Consider the following 23547-nt stretch of genomic DNA (forward strand, 5'->3'; position numbering starts at 1 on the left):
CAAAACATATGGAATACCCTAGCTATTTACTCCAGAGAAAATAAAAAAGTAGTCCATATAGTGTTTCTGCATTTATAGCATCTAATAATAGATAATATTGGAACAGAATGGAAATAACAATAATGGTTCTCACTCTCTAAATAATCCTTTGTTACTTAGATTACTTAGTTTTGGGAAATCTGTTATCATTCTAAATGGTACTGATAAAAAAGTTACTTCTGTGACACTTCAGAAGACCTCCAGTTGCAGTATGAAGGTTGCATGGTCATTTTTATTTCATATGAAAGATACATGTTTCCTCTGGAAAAGTCATTCCCTAGAGTATCATATAGCCTATAAATTTTCTCTTGATATGAATCTCAGAGTAATTTTTTTCAGCCAGTTCAGTTATATGTGACCAAAGCATTATGTTAAAAATTCTGATAATAAAAAGACTTCTCAGTCATATTACTGTATTCCAGGTGTGGACTTGATCAGAAGCAAACACTAGAATTATTGAGATTTTTCTCACATAACTTGCGTCCTGAGGATATTTAATTTATAAACTATAAGTTTTCTCCCAGTTCTCCTAGTTCATGAGATGATAATTTTTGAGCTTGAAAGGATCTTAGAGGTACTTGAATCCAACCCCTCATTATATAGATGAGGCAATATAGTTCCAAAGAAGATAATTTGCTCCGTCACAGACAGAAAGTGTCTGAGGCAAGATATTCTTGAACTTTCTATGAAAATAAGTTCAGTTTATAAAATACATCTTCTGGACTTATTCCACTAATTAACTTAAAATGTTTCCTTTACTTGTTTACTTTAATAAGACCAAATAGTAAAAATTAAAAGAGAACAAATTGAATATTTTCCCCAAAGTGGCTAAACAACTTTCCTACACTACTCTCTCCCTTTAAGCATTCCTCTCCTATAGCTTTTCCACAGTCCTGTATTTCTTCAACATGGTATTTCCCAACACAGTTGACTTCAAGGCTTATTTTATGCTGCTTATCCAAAACAGAAAAATCACTATTTCAAGCTTTCTATCAATGAGTATAAATGTTTTTAATATAAATTAGAATCTGATAGTTGCAAAGGTTGATCAAAAGCTTGCTGTGAAAAATTTGAGGATTAAGAGATAACTGCATACTAGAGAGATTAAGGAAATTGTTTAATATACAGTTTTTTATTTTTCCAAACACATGCAAAGATAGTTTTCAACATTCACTTTTGCAAAAATGAATTTTTTCTCCCTACCTTCTCCCTTTCCCCCTCTTGCCTGGGGGAGCAGCAAGCAATCTAATATAGGTTAAACATATGCATTTCTTCTAAACATATTTTTATATTTATCATGCTATACAAGAAAAAACAGATAAAAAAGATGAAAATTTTATAGTTTGATCCATATTCAGTCTTCATATTTCTCTCTCTGGATGCAGCTGGCTTTTTTTTAACTCACAAGTCTATTAGAATTGCTATGAATCATTTCAGTATTGAAAAGAGAAAAGTCTATTATAGTTGAACATCACATAATCTCATTCTTGCTGTGTACAGCGTTCTCTTCATTCTACTTACTTCACTTAGCATCAGTTCAAATATGTCTTTCTAGGCATTTCTGAAATCAGCCAATTTATCATTTCTTATAGAATAGTAATATTCCATTGTACTCATAAATATTCAGCCTTTCCCCAACTGAGGGGCATACACTTAATGTCCAGTTCCTTGACACTGCAAAAAGGGTTGCTACAAACATTTTTGCACATCTGGGTCATTTCCCCTTTTATGATCTCTTTGGGATGCAGATCCAGTAGTGGCACTCTGGACAGTTTTATAGTCCTTTGGGCATAGTTCTAAATTTCTCTGAAGAATGCTTGGATCAGTTCACAATTCCACTAAGAATGTAAAAACAGTTTTCCCACATACCTCTTTATCATTTTCTTTTTATTTTAGCCAATCTGAGAAGTGTGAAATGGTACTCAGAGTTATCCTAGTATGCAGTCCTCTAATCAATAACTTAGAATATTTTTTCCATATCACTAGAAATGGCTTTAATTTCTTCATCTGAAAATTGTCTATTCATATCCTTTGACCATATAACAAATTGTTATGGATTCTTATAAATTTGAGTCAACTTTCTATATATTTTAGAAATAAAATCTTTATCAGAAACACCAGATGAAAAAAATTCTCCCAGCTTTGTTTCCCTTCTAATCTTGGCTGCATTGGTTTTGTTGTGCAAAACCTTTTTAACTTAATATAATTAAAATTAGACATCTTGCATTTCATAATGTTTTCTAGTTCTTCTTCTGCTAATTTGCTTATAGTATCACCCTTTATATCTAAATCATGAACACATTTCTACCTTAGCATTGCATAAGGTTTTAAGTGTTCAGCTATATATAGTTTCAGCCATATTATTTTCCAGTTTCCCCAGCAATTTTTTGTGAAATAGTGATTCTTATCCCAGAAGCTAGAAGATTTATCAAATACTAGATTGTTATACTCAGATTATTGTGTCTTGTTAATCTTTCTTGTTCCACTGATATAAAACTATTTCTAAGCCAATCTCAAATGGTTTTGATGACTGCTCATTTTATAATATAGTTTTAGGTCTGGTATAGACCTATGTTTGCATTTTTTCATTAATTCCTTTGAAATTGTTGATCTTTTGTTCTTCCAGATTAATAGTTATTATTTTTCTAGCTCCATAAAGTAATTTCTTAGCAGCCCCGAATAAGTATTAATTTAGATGGAATTGTCATTTGTATTATATTGGCTCAGCCTATGTTTGAGGACTTGATATTCTTTCAATTGATTGCACCTAATTTTATTGTGTCAAAAATGTTTTATAATTGTGTTTATATAGTTTTTGGCTTTGTCTTGCCAGGTAGCCTCCCAAATATTTTGTGTTATCTACATTATTTTAAATGAGATTTCTCTATCACTTTTTGCTAGTTGGTAACATACAGAAATGCTAATTAACCCTAATAAATGTGGATTTATTTTATATCCTGCAAATTTGCTAAAATTATTAATTATTTCTAGAAGTTTTATAGTGGATTCTCTAACTATACCATCATATGTGCACAAAGTGATAATTTGGTTTCCTCATTACCTACTCTAATTCCTTTAATTTCTTTTTCTTCTGTTATTGCTAAAGCTAGCATTTCTAATACATTATTGAATAGTAGCAGTTGTATAGTGAGCAACCTTGTTTCACTACTGAGCTTCTTGGGAATACTTCTAGTTTATTCCTATTATACATAATATTTGCTGATAGTTTTAGATAGATACTTCTTATCATTTTAAGGAAAATTTCTATGCTCTCTGGTGTTTTACATAAGAATGGATATTGTATTTTGTCAAATACTTTTCTTCAACAATTAAGATAATATGTATTGTTCTGTAAGAAATGACCAACCGGAGGAATACAGAGAGTATTGGAGAGATTTACGAACTAGGGGATCATTATACATTTCAACAATGATACTGTATGAGGATGTATTCTGATGGAAGTGGATATCTTCAACATAGAGAAGAGCTAATCCAATTCCAGTGATAGACAGAATCAGCTACATCCAGAAAAGGAACACTGGGAAATGAGTGTATACTGTTAGCATTTTTTGTTTTCCTCCCCATATTATTTTTACCTTCCGAATCCAATTCTTCCTTTGCAACAACAACAAAATTCGGTTCTGCACACATATATTGTACCTATGATATACTATAAGATATTTAATATATATGGGAATGCCTGCCATCTAGGGGAATGTGTGGAGGGAAGGAGGGGGAAATTCAGAACAGAAAGGAGTACAAAGTATAATGTTGTAAAAAATTACCTATGCATATGTACTGTCAAAAAAAGTTATAATTATAAAGTTAATAAAAAAATTAAGATAATATAATTTCTGTTAATTTGGTTATTGATACGCTCAATTATGCTGATTGTTTTCCTGATATTGGATGAGGCTGTCTTCCTGGTATAACTCCTACTTGTCATAATGTATTATCCTGGTGATAAATAGCTACAATTGCTTTGCTAAGATTTTATTTAAGGCTTTTAAATCAATATTCACTAGGGGATTTGGGGTAAAATTTTCTTTCTCTCATTTAGTATCAGTACCATTTCTGCATCATAAAAGGAATTTGGTAGCATTCCTTCCTGCCCTCTTTTCCCAAATAGTTTATATAGTTTTGGAATTAATTGTTCTTTAAATGTTTGGAAGAATTCACTTTTTTTTTCTTCTTTTTATTAAAACTTTTTTATTTCCAAAACATTCATGGATAATTTTTCAACATCAATCCTTGCAAAACCTTGTGTTCCAATTTTCCCCTCCTTCCCCCCAGGCCCTCTCCTAGATGGCAAATAATCTAATATATGTTAACATGATAAAATATATGTTAAATCCAATATATGCATACATATTTATATAGTTATGTTGCTGCATAAGAAAAATCGAATCAAAAAGGAAAAAATTGAGAAAAAATAAAATGCAAGCAAACAACAGCAAAAAAAAAGAGTGAAAATGTTATTTTTCTTTCCGCATTCAATTCCCACAGCACTCTCTCTGGGAATAGGTGGCTCTCTTCATCACAAGATCACTGAAACTGACCTAAGTGATCTCATTTTTGAAAAGAGCCACATCAATCAGAGTTGCTCATCGTATAATCTTTTTGTTGCGTGTACAATGATCTTCTGGATTCTGGCCATTTCATGTACACCAGTTCGTGTAAGTCTCTCCAGGCCTCTCAGAAATCATCCTGCTGATTGTTTCTTAAAGAACAATAATATTCGATAACATTCATATATCATCACTTATTTGGCCAATCTTCAACTGATGGGCATCCACTCAGTTTCCAATTTCTTAACACTACAAAAAGGCCGGCCATGAACATTTTTGCATTTGTGGGTCCGTTTCTCTCCTTTAATATCTCTTTGGAATATAAGTCCTGTTGAAACACTACTGGATCAAAGGGTATGCACTTTGATGGCCCTTTGGGCACAGTTCCAAATTGCTCTCCAGAATTGTTGGATCAGTTACAACTCTGCCAACAATGTATTATTGTCCCAATTTTCCCATATCCCTCCAACATTCATCATTGTCTTTTCCTGTCATCTTAGCCAATCTGAGAGATGTGTAGAAGTACTCAGATTTGTCTTAATTTACATTTTTCTGATTAATAGTGATTTAGAGCACTTTTTTAAAGTTTCTTTTTTTTATTGAAATGTTATATCCAATATATGTATACATATTTATACAATTATCATTTTGCACAAAAAAATAAGATTAAGAAGGGGAAAAAAAACTTAGAAAGAAAACAAATTGCAAGCCAACAACAACAGAAATAGTGAAAATGCTATGTTGAAATCCTCAATCAGTTCCCACAGTCCTCTCTCTGGGTTTAAGTGGCTCTCTTCATCACAAGATTATTGGAACTGATCTGAATCATCTCATTGTTGAAGAGAGCCACAGCCATCAGAATTGATGGACTTAATCACTGAATGGGTATTGCCTCAATCAAACATATCTGAGAAAGAGTTTAATTTTAAAAGGTCAAGATCTTCCACAGTATCAGGGGCTATTTCCAGTTATCCTGATCTATAACTTGCCTCTGGGCTGATAACTGTGGAAGGGAGAATGAGCTGGTACCTTTGTACATCCTTCTCTTACTTAAATCCAATTCACTTACAAGTCATGTCATCACCTTCACATTGTCAGGATCCTCTTTGAGAACAAAGATTCAAATAACAATCAGCAATCTATGAGGAGTAGTAGTTGTCCCATTAATGTCCCAACTGGCCAGTTCCAGTTAAACAACGCATCTCCTTCAGTCCTTCCTTTTTTTTTTTTTCTTTATCCTGTCCTTCCTTCTTTCCTTCCTTCCCTCTTCCTTCCCTCTTTTCCCTCATTGTCTCCCGTCTTCTTCTCCATCTATTCACATAGTGTTTCATGCCCTTACCTCCAGATACTCTACCCAAAAGAATATACATTTGGATTGCTGAATCCTCACAAGATATGTTGGGGTTTATGGGCTAGACTTATTTCTTAAGGATCACATCTTTAACCCAAATTATTCTGCCTTTCATTGACTAGCAAACAATAGATCCTGATCCAAACCTCATTTGGTCATTGTTAAGTTTCTAACCGTTCATAGTGAGTGTAAATAGCAATATTTTCTGTTTCAACAAAAAACCTTAAGGATCTTTCTCTTTCCAGTTGATGTTTTTTTGACTAAGTAAAAGAGGCCATTCTATGCCATATTTCTTACCTTGCCTTAATCAGTGAATGGGTATTGCCTCAGACAAACCAAAACCTGGGAAAGAACTTAGCTTGAAACACCTAGGGTCTTCCACTGTATCAAGACCATATTCAGTCATTCTAATCTATATTTTGCCCCTGAACCCTAATGGCTTTGGAGGAAAGAGTGAGGTTGATGACTTTACACAACCCTGTTTCACTTAAATCCAATTCTATTGCAAGGCCTGACATCATTTTCCAAAAGTCATGGTCTTCCTGAAGGAAGGACAAACAACAACAAATTTCTGATAGAATGTAAGTTTCCTGAGGTCAAGGTTTGTTTCATTTTTTTTTCTTTTATTCCTAGATCAATGCCTGAAAGTTAGTGTGCTTTCTTTGCCTTTTTTAGTTTTAGAGTTGATTCTAACACTAATAAATTAAAGGACTTGCCCAAGGGTCACATCGTATTTGTCAGAAATAGATCTTAAACTCATACTTTCTTGGTTCTGATGCCAGCTTTCATGTCTAGTACTACATTATGTTCTCTTAATAAATGCTTGTTGAACAATTAACTAAAAGTTTCTTGAATAGCCATAGCTTTAATCAATACTAGGTCCCCTTAGAAGATGATTTCTAGCACAATTACCACAGCAATATTTGCCAAGCTCATTCTTTTACTCTAACTTACTTTTAATACTCTAAATTTACATATTTTATCATGGTTTTTGAATTCTGAGAAAAATCATTCCCAATTTTATCTTAAAAATATTATTACTGTTTCAAATGGAGAAATTAGATTCCGTAATGAAGTCACCTAAATTATTGGTTCCCTTTCCTTAATGATAGTACAGAAACTTCGACTTCTGTATATTTTATATAAAAATAATGCTATTAATACAAATTACTGTTGAAGTTTTTTGAAAATTACTTTAAATATTATATAAAATCATTCTTTCCCAAAACAAAGCTTCAGGAAAGAGGAGTTCTATATAAATTTCTTTTTTAATGGCTTGAAAAGATTATCATAATTTCACAAAAGTCAATGACTGAGGTGAGAAAGGACTAAGGATCAACTAATAATTTTATTTTTTTGTGTTGAAGATGAGGGAAATCTCCTGGATGTTGGGTAAGCGTTTTTGGTTAAAGTTCTGAGAGGACATTGATAAGAATTCCTGGATGGACAGTTGTGAATGAATTTTGATTTGCATTATGGGAAAAAAGGATCAAATCTGCAAGAATGAAAAATGCATTTGGCATATTGGAATAAGATTGGTACCAAATTACTAATAAAATAAGTGCTATATGAAGAGCTGAGGGATTTTGAGGAGATTTACTAAAGGAAATAGGTATTGAGCTGATCCTTCCAAAATGGATAGAGTTTAGTTGAGAAGGAGCAAAATGTTTTACATGTGGAAAATGGAATGAGGAAAGTGAGTGTTCATATCATATTGAGAAATATTGATTTCAGAAACTTATGTAAACAAATAATGAATATGGAATTTGAAAGATAAATTAACCCATGTTGTGTAAACATAGGTACCAGACTATTGTATTCGGGATTAATCACATTTTAAAATCAAAAGTTTTTAAACAAAAGGATTAAATAAAAAAATTAGTGTTTTGTCAAGATTAATTTGTGGTTAGTATATGGGTTGAATTTGTGAGCAAAGGAAAGTAGTTATTAATTAGAAAACCATGTATGTAATTCAGATCTATCTTCCTAATACCTAAATCAGAACAATGACAATGGAATTAGAGGTGATGTACACAAAATAGAAACTCATAGTTTTGTAAATAGATTTCCTTTTCTCTGTTCTTTGTACAGAGTAATATCGATTTGTCTATGTTTGTCAAATTCACAATATTAAAAATGTAAATTTTTAGAAAATAAAAAGAAGCAGAAAGAAGAAAAATTTTGAAGGATTAGTCAAGAAAAACTACTGAATTTTCTATATATAGGAACCACAGTTACTTGATAAAAATAAGGCTATCAGGAGTAGCTGATTTTGTGGGCAAATGGTGAATTTGATTGTAATCATATTGCATTTGAGGTGATGTTGTTATACCCAGTAGATAGCAATAAAGCATAAAAATCTAAGAACAAGATCAAGTGCTAAGACTCATCCATAGAGGCAACTGTTTAATCTCAGAGAGTGGATCAGTTCAATGAAAGATAAAAATTGTATTGAGCAAAGTAATTATACTTCTTTATAATAATTTCACTTGATGACAATTTCAGAGAGATTATTAGGCTATGCTGACTGTAAATTTGACCTAGTAAAACAAGTCTATAGTTTTTATATTTTTGAAAAGTTTAATGTTTTACTGACAATTCTGTTACATAATGGAGTATTTTTGTGTCTTGGAAATGTCATTACATTATCCTTTGAAGTATTTACACAATGGCCAAGGAGAGGGTCATGGCTCTAGGCAACATATGCCTCTGAATTGTTTTGTATCCATTATTAATTTTTGCCTTGTCTGGTGACAAAGGAATCATTTCTAGTTATAGCAGTAATTTTTGTGAAGTAGACAACACTATAGTCCAAAAACAGTGACCTTTTCCCCCTACACATGTATGGAAGAGATGCAAGATTTATATACAGTAGCAGAAGTTTGATTTAAAACTATGAAATTTCAGCATGTCTTTGTTGCTTGGTTCATTTTGAATCATTATTCATTTTTACCTTGGGAATTGAACATAGGTTTAAATATAAGCTTTTTTCTTTTAACTATTCTGTCTCTTTCAAAACCCTCCTTGATCTTTTATCCTGATAGCATCTTATAAGTAATTAGTTTGGAAAAAATGGCATCAGAATAATTGTTGCTTTTAGAGCTATTATAGGTCTGATTGTTACATAAGCTTTTGCAATTGATCTTAAGTAATAGGATATGTTTGTTATATCTATACTTCATTATTAGTAAAGCTGGAATAATCCCAGTAGTCATTAGAGGCACTTAGTTTAAAATATTTTGATGCTGTCCAATTGATCTTTGCTTAAGTGGCAACTGGTCTAAATGCCAAGGAAATAAAGTTTTAAGCCTATTTTTATTCAGTTTACAAGACTGAAAATAATTTACTAATTGCATAATACAAATGTACTATGCTCATTAATTACATTTTAAAATAAAATATTTCAGTTCTAATTTTTAGAATAGCTATAGAATATAGAATATGCACATGGCATCTTATCACTTATTTGCAATGCAATGCAATGCAAAATTGATTACCTTATTTGATGTTTATTGATGATAAACAGTTAATCAATTTTGCATCTGTTAAGATACAGTATAATAATTGCCTAACTCATTATTAAGGACTTAGCACATCAGAAAATTTTTGTGTTTGTGTACTTGCATAAATGTTCACTGAAATAAGCACAATTTAATACATGTAAAACATACTCTTTGAATAAAGTAGCAATAAAAATAATGTATTTTATATGAAGAAAAGATCTTTAACTTTGGCAACTAATAAATTAACCATAATAGAAAAATCATTTTGAATCTTGGTTAATCACTCTGTGCAGGGGGTAGATATTAAAATAAAGTGACAGGAAAGGGAGGGAGGAGTAATAGTATGAATAACATAACTGTTGATACACAATGTGAAGTATTTATTCAGTTACCAGAGATTTGACAAAATGCCAAAGGAATAGAAACTGAAGAATATACAGGTGGAGTTTTTTATTATAATTCTAGCCAGAAGATATAAAAAATGCTGTAGCTAAATGTAAACATAATTCAAAGATTCTACTATAAGAAGCTTGTATAAGAGTTGACATTGTTGGTTTCATTGTGCCAGAAGGAAACACAAAATATCATTTTGAGGAATACTGGAATATTTTGCTTTAGCAATACCCATATAGTGAGGTTAAATGAATAGGTCATCCAGAAGATAATTGTGACTAATATTTCAAAATTTATTACAGAAGAAAAAAAAACTAGAGAAACTTTATGAAGGAAATGGCAATATTCTCCAAAGTAAATCCATATATTTTGATATGTGATAATTTAGATGCAAAAAATGACCATAAAAATTGAATATTTTGCAAAACACTTACGAAAGAAAGAAATAAAAAATGACAAAAGTCTACAGCCTATACTAAAGCTTCATATTCCCATATTAGAGTTACTTTATCAAGAAGTGGATTCTGAGAAGGTAAATCAAAAAATTCCCAGCTCTTCAGATTTCACCAACAATCAAAATATAGTAGTGCCTGGGGGAGAACATAGAGAGGTAAAAAACATGTAAGAGTAGTGACTAGTGGCGGAACAGTGATCCTCCAGGGACAATGGGGAAGATCCAAAGAAAGATACCAGGCCAGAGATTTGTTCCCTGTGAATCATAAACACTTCCAGGATAATTTTGCTGAAACAAGAAGTAGCAATCCCTGGGCCTGTCTGTGTTGGAGATAGCCTAGGCCCTAGCCACAGGAATTTTCACCTTCCAGACAGGGTAATTGGGTGTCTGAGTCAAGGAAGTTTGAGGGAACTTGAGCTGATAAGGAACACCAGGACCAGCTGTGCTACTGAGATACAACCCTGTGTGAGAAGGAACCAGCACATGCTCAGGGAGTGCATAAAAAGTAGGGCAAAGATGGTGCTGGCTATGGACACTTATAGGAGGGCCAAGTTTTTGATTGGGTTCCAGGGGAGGGGAGAACTGAAGACGGACCTAAAGTGAGAGGCAACATGCTCTACACCCAAAGACTACAGGTGATTATATCAACAATTTGCTATAAATTTCAAATAAAAGACCAGACAAAGGAGAAAGAGCCCAATTATAGAATTAACTATTAGGATTATGAAGACTGGGGTTCATCTTCAGCAGAGGATACTGAAGCAAAAAGACTCTCCTACCCCAAAGAGTAATAATGTTAAGTGGTCACCTGCCCAACATAGAATTCAAAGAAGAACTTTTAAAAGACTTTAAAAATCAAATGTGAGAAATGGAGGGAAGAAAAAACCAAAATAATAATGTCTATACAAGAAAAACAAGATTATGAAAAGAATGTCAACCAACTAAAAAAAGAGATCCAGAATCTTAACTTAAGACTGTTATGAGCCAGAGCTCTGAACTTGAAACAAGGATGTTTACAAGGTACTGACTAAGTGGAATTGATGAGACAATGGCTATCTAGTTTAGGATGATTCAGTATGATTGATTTAATCTTACAACAAATAATGGTTTCTAGTAATATAATGATTGGTTTATACTCAGTGTGAAGTATATAAGCAGGGACTGAGAGCCACAGAGGACAAGCACACTAGAAGATCTCATAGCCAAGGAGACAGAAATTCATTTCACCTTTAGTCAGCCTCCTGGTGGCTGGCCTGTCCTCCTGCTTCCCCCATTGAGACCAAAGTTGATCTGAAAGGCTCTCCAGAAAACTGCCCAACCCCAGGCAAGGAGACAATAAAGGATTTGGACTTTTAACATCTGGCTGTCCTCCTGGTGATTACTGAACTGAAACGAAAGCTGCTTCCAGAGACCTCCAAGGAAGCCGAACCAGAAAACATTATAGTAGACAGTAACTCCTTGAAAGCTAGCCTTGGGCAAGAGGAAATCAGTAAAGTTATAAGACCAATAAATAATAAAACAAAACATAGAGAATAGATAAATAGAAGAGAATATGAGACATCTCACAAGGAAAACAATTGACCAGGAGAAAAGATTAAAAAAAGAAAGAAAACATAAGAATAATCAGAATCCTTGAAAGATATGACAAAAAATAAGAACCTTGACATAGTAATAAAAGAAATAACTAAAGAATATTGTACTGAAATGTTAGAACAAGAAGGAAAGTAGAAATACAAAAACAAACAAACAAAAAACAAAACATTAATCACCCCTGAAAGAGATCCTCAGAAGAAACCAGTAGGAACATTATCCAAATTCTAATAACCACCTCTACCTCCCAGATCAAGTAGAAAATATTATGAGCAACAAGAAAAAAAAAAGCAAATTGAATACAATGGAGCCACAATAGAATTGTACAAGATCTAGCAAGCAGTTACATTGAAAGATCTTAGTTCTTGGAACATAATACTTCAAAGATCAAAAGAACTAGGTTTGGAGATATACCCAATAAAGTTGAGCATAAAGCTGCAATACAATGTATACCAAATTCCTATTCATAAATAACTACTATGTATATTTTTTAAGTTTCCATATGTGGTTGAATCGGTTAAAATAATTTTACATGCATCTTAATATTTTTGAAGAAATTCATTTGTTAATAATTAGTTTTATATTTGCATTTTTCTTTAAAATTGAGTTAACTATCTTATTTAAAACTTCTCATTACTTTCAAAATAAATTGTAAGCTTCTTGATATTAAAATTTGTGTCTAGTAACATTTTGCATCATTTGGATCGTTAGATCAACTAATAAATGTTACTTAAAATCTGTCCTTTATATAAAATAATTATTATTATCATTATGAATAATGCAATTTTTACTAAGACTTATAAATGAAAAAAAATGTTACTTTTAAGGTCTGGTTTTTATTTTAACTTAATTGGGTTATTATTTTATCTGTAGAAGAAAATAATTCATTCTCAGACTGAATCTACTGTAAGAATTTAATCTTTAAAAGTTTTAAAATATTTGAACCTAAATCTATATCTATTTGAAGTCAATAACTATGTGTAAATTCTGGAGAATTTATTTAGAAATATTTTTAAAAATGTATTTCCACAGAACACACAAAGTTGTGTTCTATAAATACACATAAAATTGATTTATAGATTTTATATAATTTTATTTATCTATCTATCTATATTTATGTATATATACATATATTTGTATATACTTAGTTGGGATTTAAAGTTATTGTGACTTACCCAGCATCACATGAATAATAGATGTCAGAAATGGGAACTAAAACAACCATTTCTGACCTTAAGGATAGCTCTCTAGCCAAACTACTATGCTGTCTCTCTATTTTGAACAATTAGTAAATATTCCATGAAATCAATATGAATCATTTATTCTTTTCTTTACTTAAGGGTTAAAACAACGTGAGACAACCATGACTGGCAAAACACAGACCAGCAACGTCACTAATAAGAATGATCCCAAATCCATCAATTCCCGTGTTTTCATTGGCAATCTGAACACAGCAATTGTCAAAAAAGGTGACATAGAAGCCATCTTCGCAAAGTATGGGAAAATAGTTGGATGCTCGGTGCATAAAGGTTATGCATTTGTACAATATATGAGTGAACGACATGCCAGGGCTGCAGTGGCAGGAGAAAATGCCAGGATCATTGCAGGTCAACCACTTGGTAAGTTAATTCTGGGTTATTACATGCGTATGCCATTTTTGTGATCAGAGGGATTTATTCTTATTATTTATTGTAAGTACCCATTGAACAATATATAATTGCCAAGGGCTTCTTCTTCCTTCTCTGACTGCCTCTAGTACTTTTCATCTGTACCACATTTCAGCACTTGATTTTATAGTTCTTATTTTCTACTAATTGTATAATCTACAACAATCTTTTCTGAACAAAATGTCAGTTCTTCTTGAGGAATAACTTCTACATCTTTTACTTCTGTTATATAGAAATAATAACTCTCTTATATAGTGTTAGGCAAATGGTTAGAACTCAAAAATTATTAATTCGATCCTTCTATTCAAGGATATCATGGATTGTATAAGAGAATACATGAGTAAATAATAGTTTTGGGTATGGTTTGCAGATTGATTCTGATACCCTTTTCATTGGAATTAACTATCAAAAAAAGAGGTGACATCTGTAAATAAAAATAGCATGTCCTATGATGATAGGGTTAATAATTAATCAATAGGCAACCTGAAAGCTTTTTTTAAGTGTTTGCCATGTTCCAAGAATTTTGTTAGATTCTGAAAAGACAAAACAAAACTAATTAACAAACAAAAAACAAGGAATAATCTCTAAAGGTTAGAAATTAAATGAACATATTCATTTTTATTGGGGAAAATAATACACACATATGTACATGTATGTATGTGTTTGATTATATAACACAATGTGGGGATTGTGAATAATATAAAATTTTGCTACAATAAGATCCTGAATTAAGATTGTAGTTTTGTGAGAAGAGAGTGGATCCAATGCTAGAGATGTTGTGGAGATAGAAAAGACAAGGTTAACCAATAAGTGGATATGTGGAATGAGGGAGAGTAAGAAGATAAAGTAATATAAAAATTAGTTATAAGGGATTTCTAGAAGAATGGTGGTTTCTTTTCAGAAAAGCGAAATTTGTTATACTGATAGGTCATAGAAAGTGTACTCCATTTTGGATGTGAATTTGAGATATATCTGATATCTCCAGTTTGAAATTTCTATGAGTATATTGCATAAGAGGATGCAGGAGTAAATAATAGTTTTGGTTTTGTTTGAAATGCCCTATAATTGAGTTACTCAATACTGAAGATGTTTTTCCCACACATAATACAGCATCCAAATTCTTCAAAAATAATTGTATTTGTTATATTATAAACAATATATCTTATTAATTGATGTTTTTTCAGTTTTCTTATAAAAACTGCAAATGGTAATGTTGATGGGATATACTTAAAAAGAATTTTGATAATGAGCACAAAAATTAAAGAGATAATGCAGTTAAGTCAATGATGGCTCTTAGGCAAAAGCCACTTGCAAAATCTTATGAAGAAGAATGGAGGCAGATTCTGAGCAATATTGCCTCATTAAACAGAAAAAAACATGGAAACTTTGGCAAGAAACCCTATTATGTTACATGATCTTTATGGTATTTATAGATACAATTAAAAGAAATAAAATGAAGGAACAAAAATCTGAAAAGACAAACACTTTTTTTCTTCATAACATTTTCTTCCCTTGAAAACTGTCTCTACCACATTTGGACACATTTTAAATCCCTCGGGGGCTACCTAAAATTTAGGCATTAAAAACTTCAAAATCTTTTTAAAATAGTTGTCAGATAAAAGATATTCATCTCTGTTGGATGCAATAAAGTTCAAAGGTATTCGAGATTTATTTTCAGAATATCTCATAAAAATACTTGGAACAAATTGTGAACCCAATTATTAACAAAAATTGTGATTGAAAAAATCTCTATTAAACATCCGGTATCCAAATGTAAAAGATTTTTAATATAATCCAAGACATTCAAGTTTCTAAAAAATTATATTATATAGCTTACAATTTGATAATCACATGATGACCAAAAAGAGAAGAGAATAGTAATCCCTGTTTATTTTTCTGGTCTATAAAAGTAATTTAATTTAGAAGAACACATAATCTTCTTAAAAGCTTTTCTTCCATGAGATGTTTCCTTTGTACATGTTAAAATATAATATCCCTTAAAACTATAAAAATAATTTGAATGATCTAGTTGTCGATATCAAGAAGGGGGGGAATAAATAAGGAGTTTCATGTTTTCAGAAAGTGTTTACCACTATGACTGAGGTTATCCAATTCAAAGACTCTCTATAAAAGTTAATATGTCTTTCATATTAATAGAATGTTCTGCATGAAGCATATTTGATTTAGCAAGTATAAATTATATACATATTTTATGTTACATATAGTTATATATCAAGTACACACTGTAGAACCTCATAATTGAAATTCAAAAACTCTCAAAGCTTTCAGCCTATATATCCAGACAAGAAAAAAAAAAAAAAAAAAAAAAAAAGAAAAGAAAAGAAAAATGGCTCTTCTCCAAGCTATAATATGAAGTTGAATGGACAGCCCAAAAAGCTAATCTATCAGTATATATATTTTGGACAGACTTTGTAGAATTAAATGGAGTGAAAATTAAAGAGAAGATCAAGAGTGGTCTAGATTGTTTTTGGGAAATTGCTCAGTGCTTTTAGTGACCCCAAGACTCCTTCTAAAATAATGGTTCTTTTTAACATCAGGATTCTTCCAGGATGCTCTATGGCTGCAGTTCAATCAATCATTCTCTCAGCAAGTATTTATTCAGAGTCTATTATATGCCAGACACTTGTGCTGGGTTTTAGACATAGAGGCACAAAGGATGAAACAATTCCTATTTGCAAAGAGCTTATAATCTAATGGAAAGATGATAATGCATGTATAAATCTGTATAACATAAATATAAAGTGACTAAATATAAATTTGTTCAAATTATTTAAATTTAAGTTATCTTTGGGAAATAAAACACTTGAAAGTTGGATAATCAGAAAAAGTTTCACAAATTTTTATCAACTGATGATTTTGTCTTGAAAGGAAGAGAATCAGTTTATAAGGTAGAAGAATGGAGTGCCTCTATAAGCATCTTAGCTTGATTTCAGAGTTTATGAAGAGAATAGTAATGTCAAGTGAGTCTAGAGAGACTGGTTGGGTTCGGAATATTAGGTGGATGCTCTGTGGGAGAATGTGAACAACAGCATGAAAGGATTAGTAGTGGATGGATTGTGATTTGCTTCATGGGAGAATATGTCCATATTCTTGAGATTTCAGATCCATTGAATTGCATCTAAAATAAAAGAAAATCTGCATGGTGGGGAAGGAGAGATGTTAAAGAGAGATGAAAAAGCATTGATAAAGTAGCAAAGAGGGAGAATTTAGTATGGGGCAAATATATCTCCCATCTACATAAGAAACACATTGTTTTCTAAAAAACAGACATTTCTATCCCTCTTTTTTATCCCTCTATTCACCACAACTTTTGATCTACTTTTTTTTTTTTGTTAGCAGATGAATTTCCTGTATTTAGTTTATTGTTTATTTCCTGTTTCACTTTCTAAATTAAAATTGTCATTTGAGGCAAATGTTTATCATTTTGTCCATTTCAAAACGGTGCTCATTTCTCAACTTTTAAGGCAAGGTTTATTCTCAAGCTGGAATTTCAGTGGCTATTCACAGGCTTCATGCCACTATTAATCAGAAATTGACCTCTTCTGTAATGGCTAAATTTCCTCATCTTTAGGCACCCTTTGGTGGCCTGTCAGTCCCAGGGGCTTACTATACTAATACCAAAGTCAGTGCAAGCACCTGAATGATTTAGTCTCTGTAACTCAGAACTTCTCAGTTCAAGAAACCTGCTAGCCTGGGCAGCTATGATTATAAGCATGCACCACCACTCTCAACTCTGTTCTTAATTTATAAATAAATCATTAGTTTTGAACTTGGCATACAAATATTAAAAGATAAAATATTATCATCTAATGTGCTTGCAAAGTTTGTTTACTTTAATAGCTTAAGTAGTAATTTGTGAAACTTGACTTCACTCATTGCTTGACTTACTCTGAATTTGGAGAAGTAGGAAATTTATTTTTGTGCAAAATTAATTTTATGCCAGAAACATTTTTTGTTTATGAAATTAGCACATTTCATAACTTAATGAGTCATAGGTAATTATTTTAAGGTATTTTTTCCTCACATACATCTTTTACTGAATCAGTAATTCAGAAGTGGTCCAAGGATTTGGATCTTATTTTTCAGTGTCCTAAACTAGCAGCAAAGACTCAAGTAAAAATATATTAATGCCAAGTAAAAATATATTAATTAGTGGAAAACATAAATAAATTGTGCCTCTTAAAAGATATTATTTCTCTTTCACCTATTCTCTTGGATTGAGTCTTGATAGTGTTCTTGGGTTAGTTTTCAGAGCACATATATTAATTACCTTCCTACTTGAATCTGACTCAAGTACGTTTCTTTTTAAATTTACTACTTTGGACCAGACTGAGTGTCTTTTTATACAAAACAGGTACTCATCTTTTCAAACTGTGCATATTTCTTAAATAGTCAAATTATTGACTATCCTTTTGCCTTATAGAATATCTCTTATAATTAAAGCAAAAACACATGTAAAGATGAGGTCTATGTGAGAAATCCAAGTATAAAATCAGGTCTTTTAGTATCCAAGTGATCACCTACTTCAATCTTTAAGTATTTTGTCTTTGGCTTATTTTTAATTATATGAGTCAAGCATAAGTATGAAGCTTGCTTCTTGAGCATTTCTTAACTTATTTGACCCTCATGCTAATCCCTTCAGGTATCCTCAGGATATCTCTGAGGTTTAGAATATGATTTTGAATTGATCACATTAGATATATTTATACCATATAGAATTAACTTTTTAAACTTTATGCTGCACTTATACTAAAATCCTATAAGATTCAGAATTTGGAGAAATAATCTCATCTAACTGGTTCCTGAATGGCAATAACCTCTACAAAATAAATAATTCCAAACTTTATTAAATAACCTCTGGTTCAGTATGACCCTATTTCTCATTAAGTTCTACTTTTTAGTTTCATTAATTATATTATGTACTTTTTTTCCCCTCCATTCCATGGGAAAAAATGGAAGAAAAACCTGACAAATTTAACCAAGTACTTGCTAGATTCTTCTGCTTATTCTAAGAAGCTTTATTTATATTTTCTCTTTTATGGATATATTTATGGTGCATAGAATGGAAGTTAAAAGAAAGTTTCATGTTAAAAATTAGAGATAGATGTGTGGCAATCCACACAACTGATGGTGGAAGGATGGTAGATGCATTTGGAGAAAATAAGAAAAAAATAAATATGGTGTCAGATAAATGAAATGGAAAATTTTATCAGTTTTTTCCTTATATAGACTACAAAACTTTATAGGAGCAAATCATAATTTTAATGGTGAATTTGCATATGTAGACATCTGCTAGAAGTATTTTCTCTCTAAAATTAGATCATATGATATATTCTTAATCTTGTTTGAAATTTCATATTTTAAAAAACACATAAAACAAGGGACTTAATTCAGACAAACAAAGGAAATATAGCTGGTGATGTGGAAATGATGTGAACACAGAAAATATATTCCTGTCATTTCAGAATATTTAATATTCAATGAGGAGAATGCAGGAAATATTCATATTTGTATCCTAGAATTTAGCAACTCAGATCTATAAAATTATACAAAATTATTGGTGTGATTCATTGACCCAAGACTCTCAAAAAGGAAGTAGCCTAAAAGACATGTCAGACTTTTAACAGTGAAGTCCTAAATATTATTGCATCCAAATAATAGTGATGAGGAAGAAAAGCAAGAAATCTGATGCACTTATTTTAAAAGCTGTATACACTATGAAAGGAGGCATAAATAATAAATGGACAAATAGTATGGAGAGTTTTCTTACATTGGTGAATGTTTAGAATGAGCTTGTAAAAGTGGTTTTTTTTAATGCTTAAAATAAAAAGGGTAAAGTGAAGGATATGTTCATATCAAGAAGATGTACAAGTCAGGAACAGTGTGATTTCTTTGGGAATAAGTTGTGTAAAGTTAACTGATCAGTAGATGAATGATCTTATATTCCTAAAGTGTTGATTGATGCCATACTTTTCTACAGTGACATTATACAGAGATATCTTCTTGATCCTATCTTGTTTTAAGATTTTTATCAAAAGGGGCAGCTAGGTGGCGCAGTGGATAGAGCACCAGCCTTGAATTTAGGAGGACCCGAATTCAAATTTGGTCTCAGACACTTGACACTTCCTAGCTAGCTGTGTGACCCTGGGCAAGTCACTTAACACCAGCCTCAGGGGAAAAAAAAAAAAAGATTTTTATCAATGACATGTAAAATATAGAAAGAATTAATAACTTTTAAATGACATTAATCAAATATAAATAATACATTGGATTATTACATATGCAACCCAAAGGATTCAAAGAGCCTGAAACAATTAACTGAATCCAAAAAAATAAAATTTCACAAGCATATATGCAAAGGCCTCTGCTTAGATTTTAATAATTCAACTATGATATGGAAAAAATTCATTAGGAATAATGCATGTGAAACATAATGGATTTAATTGGTTCTAGTCTCTATATGTCAATAATATGACATGATTATGATATAAAAAAGAGCATTCATTAAAAATATTGTGTCTATTACACTAGAGATGATAATTGCACTGTACTTTGCTATCTTCAGAGTGCACTAAAGTATAATAATCAGCTTTGGGTGTCATAATATAATAGAGATATTTACAATCCCTTCCACACACACAGAGGGCATGATCAGAATAGAGTCCAGATATGTTGTTAAATGTTAAATGAGAAATGATTTCAAGAACTGAGTTTCTTTAGCCCACAAAATTGTGTTAGTTATATGGGAGATATAAAGTATTGAAAAGCTATGATTTTATCCTTTAGGAAACGTATCGACTGTGTTGTGACAAAAGCAATGTCTCAACACAAAAGGTTCTCAGCTTTCCTATATTTTTGTTGCCTCTAGAAGTGGCTTTGATTCTAAACAACATGACCATTCTGATGAGCCTTTCTTCGTACTTCTTGGATAATATGCTACTTGTATCATGACCAGGCTGATGTTTAAAATAAGGGTACTGAAGATGTGGATAGGAAAAAAGTGTATTTCTGGGATTGAAATTTAATGGTGAAATTAGAGCTAATATGATATTTGGATAAGGAGATATGATTCGACAAAGGCATTTCCTAGAATATATGGATCACTTGTCCTACCTAAATATGAGCTTAATATTGCTTATTATTAAATTGATTTTGAGAATCAGTATTAATATGAAGGACAATAAGCTCCTCAAAGGCAGGAACTACTTTTGCCTTTCTATGTATCCTGGCACATAGTAGTTTAGTAAATACTAATTGTACTATTCTTTATATGGGATCAAGCTATTATTCAAATTTTACCTTCAGTGCTGTCATTTATGTTTTCAAATTTTGTTTCTTTATTGGTTATAAATATAGATAACTGCCGTGCTTACCTTATAGAATTTTAGGAAGGCCTAAATGAGATCATATATATGAAGCACTTTGCAAATCTTAAAGTGCCATTTAAATTCCAGTTACTATTATTGTCTGTATACCTCAGATGTTTCATGCAGATGATCAAGAAATCTCATTGATTCTCTGCTTGTCTTTCTGAATTTTATTTATCATGGTGTAACATAAAAGCTAAGGTATTAATATGAAGGCTCTTAATTACTAAGATGGAAGAACATTAGAGTAACACTCACTTGCTATCATTTCAAAAATTGTTTCTGAATTTGTTCTGAAACGGGTGCCATTTCAATGATAACATCTATTAGAATAAATCAGGCTCTTCTTAGTTATTTGTAATTATGTGTCATGGCAATTATTAATTAAATAATAAGAAATGTGATTACTAATTTTATTGAATTTGAATTTTAGATTTTTATATAATTTGACCTTTTATATTGAAGATCTTCAAAAATATATTTTATGGCTTTTTTTTAATCTCATTATATAAGTCTGGGCACAAACTGAAGACATATTAAGTAAATCACAAGATATTTTTTGTTATATGATGCCAGAGGAATAAAGTGTCCTTTACCCTAAAATGAATTAAGTGAAGGTCTGAGATATAGTCTAGACAGAAATGTTCTTTTTATGCATATACCAATTATACCAGGTTGATTATTCTGTGGTGTTGTGTATATACATTTTCAATGTCTTTCATCATTCCCATATTATGCCATTGTTAACTGACCTGTGAAAGACTGAAGGTAAGCTGCAATTTATATACTTAACAATTCAGAATGGATAATAACAATGACAAACAGTTCATAAAATAGTTCCCTGAACTGGTTGTCATTGATTATGAAGTCTATACTTAATCATCCAAAGTTTATAAATTACAGAGAAAATTATACAAAGGAAGTCTGTTTGAAAGTTTTGTTCTGATAAGGACTTGAAGTTCCAATTTACATTGCTGTGAGATAACCTTTATTAGACAGCCAGAAAATCAGCCAATTAGCATTTTTTATACTCCTACCAAGTTCCAGGCAGTATGTTAAACTTTGGGGATACAAAAAGATGTAAAAGAAACTTGTTGCCCTCAAGGAGTTCACAGTTTAATGGAAAAGACAACATGAAAATAACTATGTACAAATGAGCTATATATACAGAACTAATTGCAAATAATCAGCAAGAAGGCATTAGAATTCAGAAGAATTTAGAAAGATTTTCTGTATAAAGTAGAAGACATGAAATGGGACAGAGTAGTCAGAAAGCAGGAATGAGGAGAAAGAACATTCTAGTCATGGGACATAGTGGATGAAAATACCTTGTTGGAACCATATTCATGAAGAGCTATTATAGTTTCACTGTAAAATTGCTTAGACTTGAGACAAACTACTTTTTAAATCATACTTACTTATTTGACTCTCTGCTCCACATATTTCCCTATTTGTGATAGATCAAAATTCTCAGCGTAGCATTTTAGATTTACTTTTTGTGGTTTCAAGACAAAAAAAAACAAACATTTTTCTGAAGTTATGATTATTCAAGTTGTGTCTGAAAAAGGGTAATCAGAATTTAAGTTCTAGTATGGGTCATTTGTTTGAAAAACAAAACAAAACCAAAAACCTAGGCAAAACAGTAACAATTTACTAAGCATAGTAATTAAGATGTTCTTCTATGTCCCCTTCAGTGCATTAATTCATTCAGCAACATCACTTGAATGGCTAGATTGAAGATTGAACTGCAGGAAGTGCTATGGCAAACACATTACAAGGTAGAAAATACTGATGTTTGACACAACAAACTTCATTTACTACTGTAAAGTTTGCAGTCTACTTACAGAGATCATTTGTATTTGTGTATACACACACACACATATATAAAACAGCTGGGAGGGAATAATTTTGGAGAACAGACTCAATATGATGTGCTGAACTAAAAGACTAATTATCATGATTAGGAACTTAGCAAGGATATCTCTTAGGAGGATATGAATTCTGAGATAGATCCTAGAGGAAGTGATAAACTCCATTGTGAGATAGTGTGAGGACTTTCCATGAGAAATGGGGGAAAGAATGAAAAGAAAAGACAAATGAGATAAATATAAATAAGATAAGATAAAGGAGATGGCAAAGAGACCAGAAGAGAGAGAGAGAGTGCTTGATTTGTGGTTCACTTTGATTCTGATTTAATAGATAAGCCCCCCGAAAGTACCCCAGGAGATTCATGCCTCTGGTGTGAGATAGTAAACACTAACAAGCTCACAGAATGTAAGCACTGACAGGCACCTTAGAGACATCTAGTCCTACTTGCATTTTACAGATGAGAAAACAAAAGGCCTGAGAGGTAAAGTGTTTCCCTGAAATTAGATTGGTAGTAATTAATATTTATGTTTCTGCATATTAATGTATTATGTAGAAAGGTTATAGTAATAAGCTACTGTTTAAACAAGACTTCAGAAAAAAATTCCTAGACATTTTTAGATCGTCTTGTCTATCTACCACTGTTCCTCTTTGGTATCATTTTCCAGTTACTTTAATATAAAGTAGTTAATCTTCTATTACCTTTCTAAAAATGCCTTTATGGAAGT

At 31.5% G+C, this 23547-nt stretch overlaps 1 protein-coding gene across 1 annotated transcript in view; it reads left to right on the forward strand.

The window, feature by feature from the left end:
* The window catches only part of RALYL (RALY RNA binding protein like), a 758144-nt gene that overhangs the window by 345505 nt on the left and 389092 nt on the right, over positions 1–23547 (forward strand). The window contains 1 exon segment of the mRNA XM_074278973.1: positions 13239–13517. Coding sequence (XP_074135074.1) covers positions 13239–13517 — 279 coding nt within the window.

The sequence above is a fragment of the Sminthopsis crassicaudata genome, chromosome 1 (genome assembly GCF_048593235.1).
Source record: "Sminthopsis crassicaudata isolate SCR6 chromosome 1, ASM4859323v1, whole genome shotgun sequence".
In the NCBI taxonomy this organism is placed as follows: domain Eukaryota; kingdom Metazoa; phylum Chordata; class Mammalia; order Dasyuromorphia; family Dasyuridae; genus Sminthopsis; species Sminthopsis crassicaudata.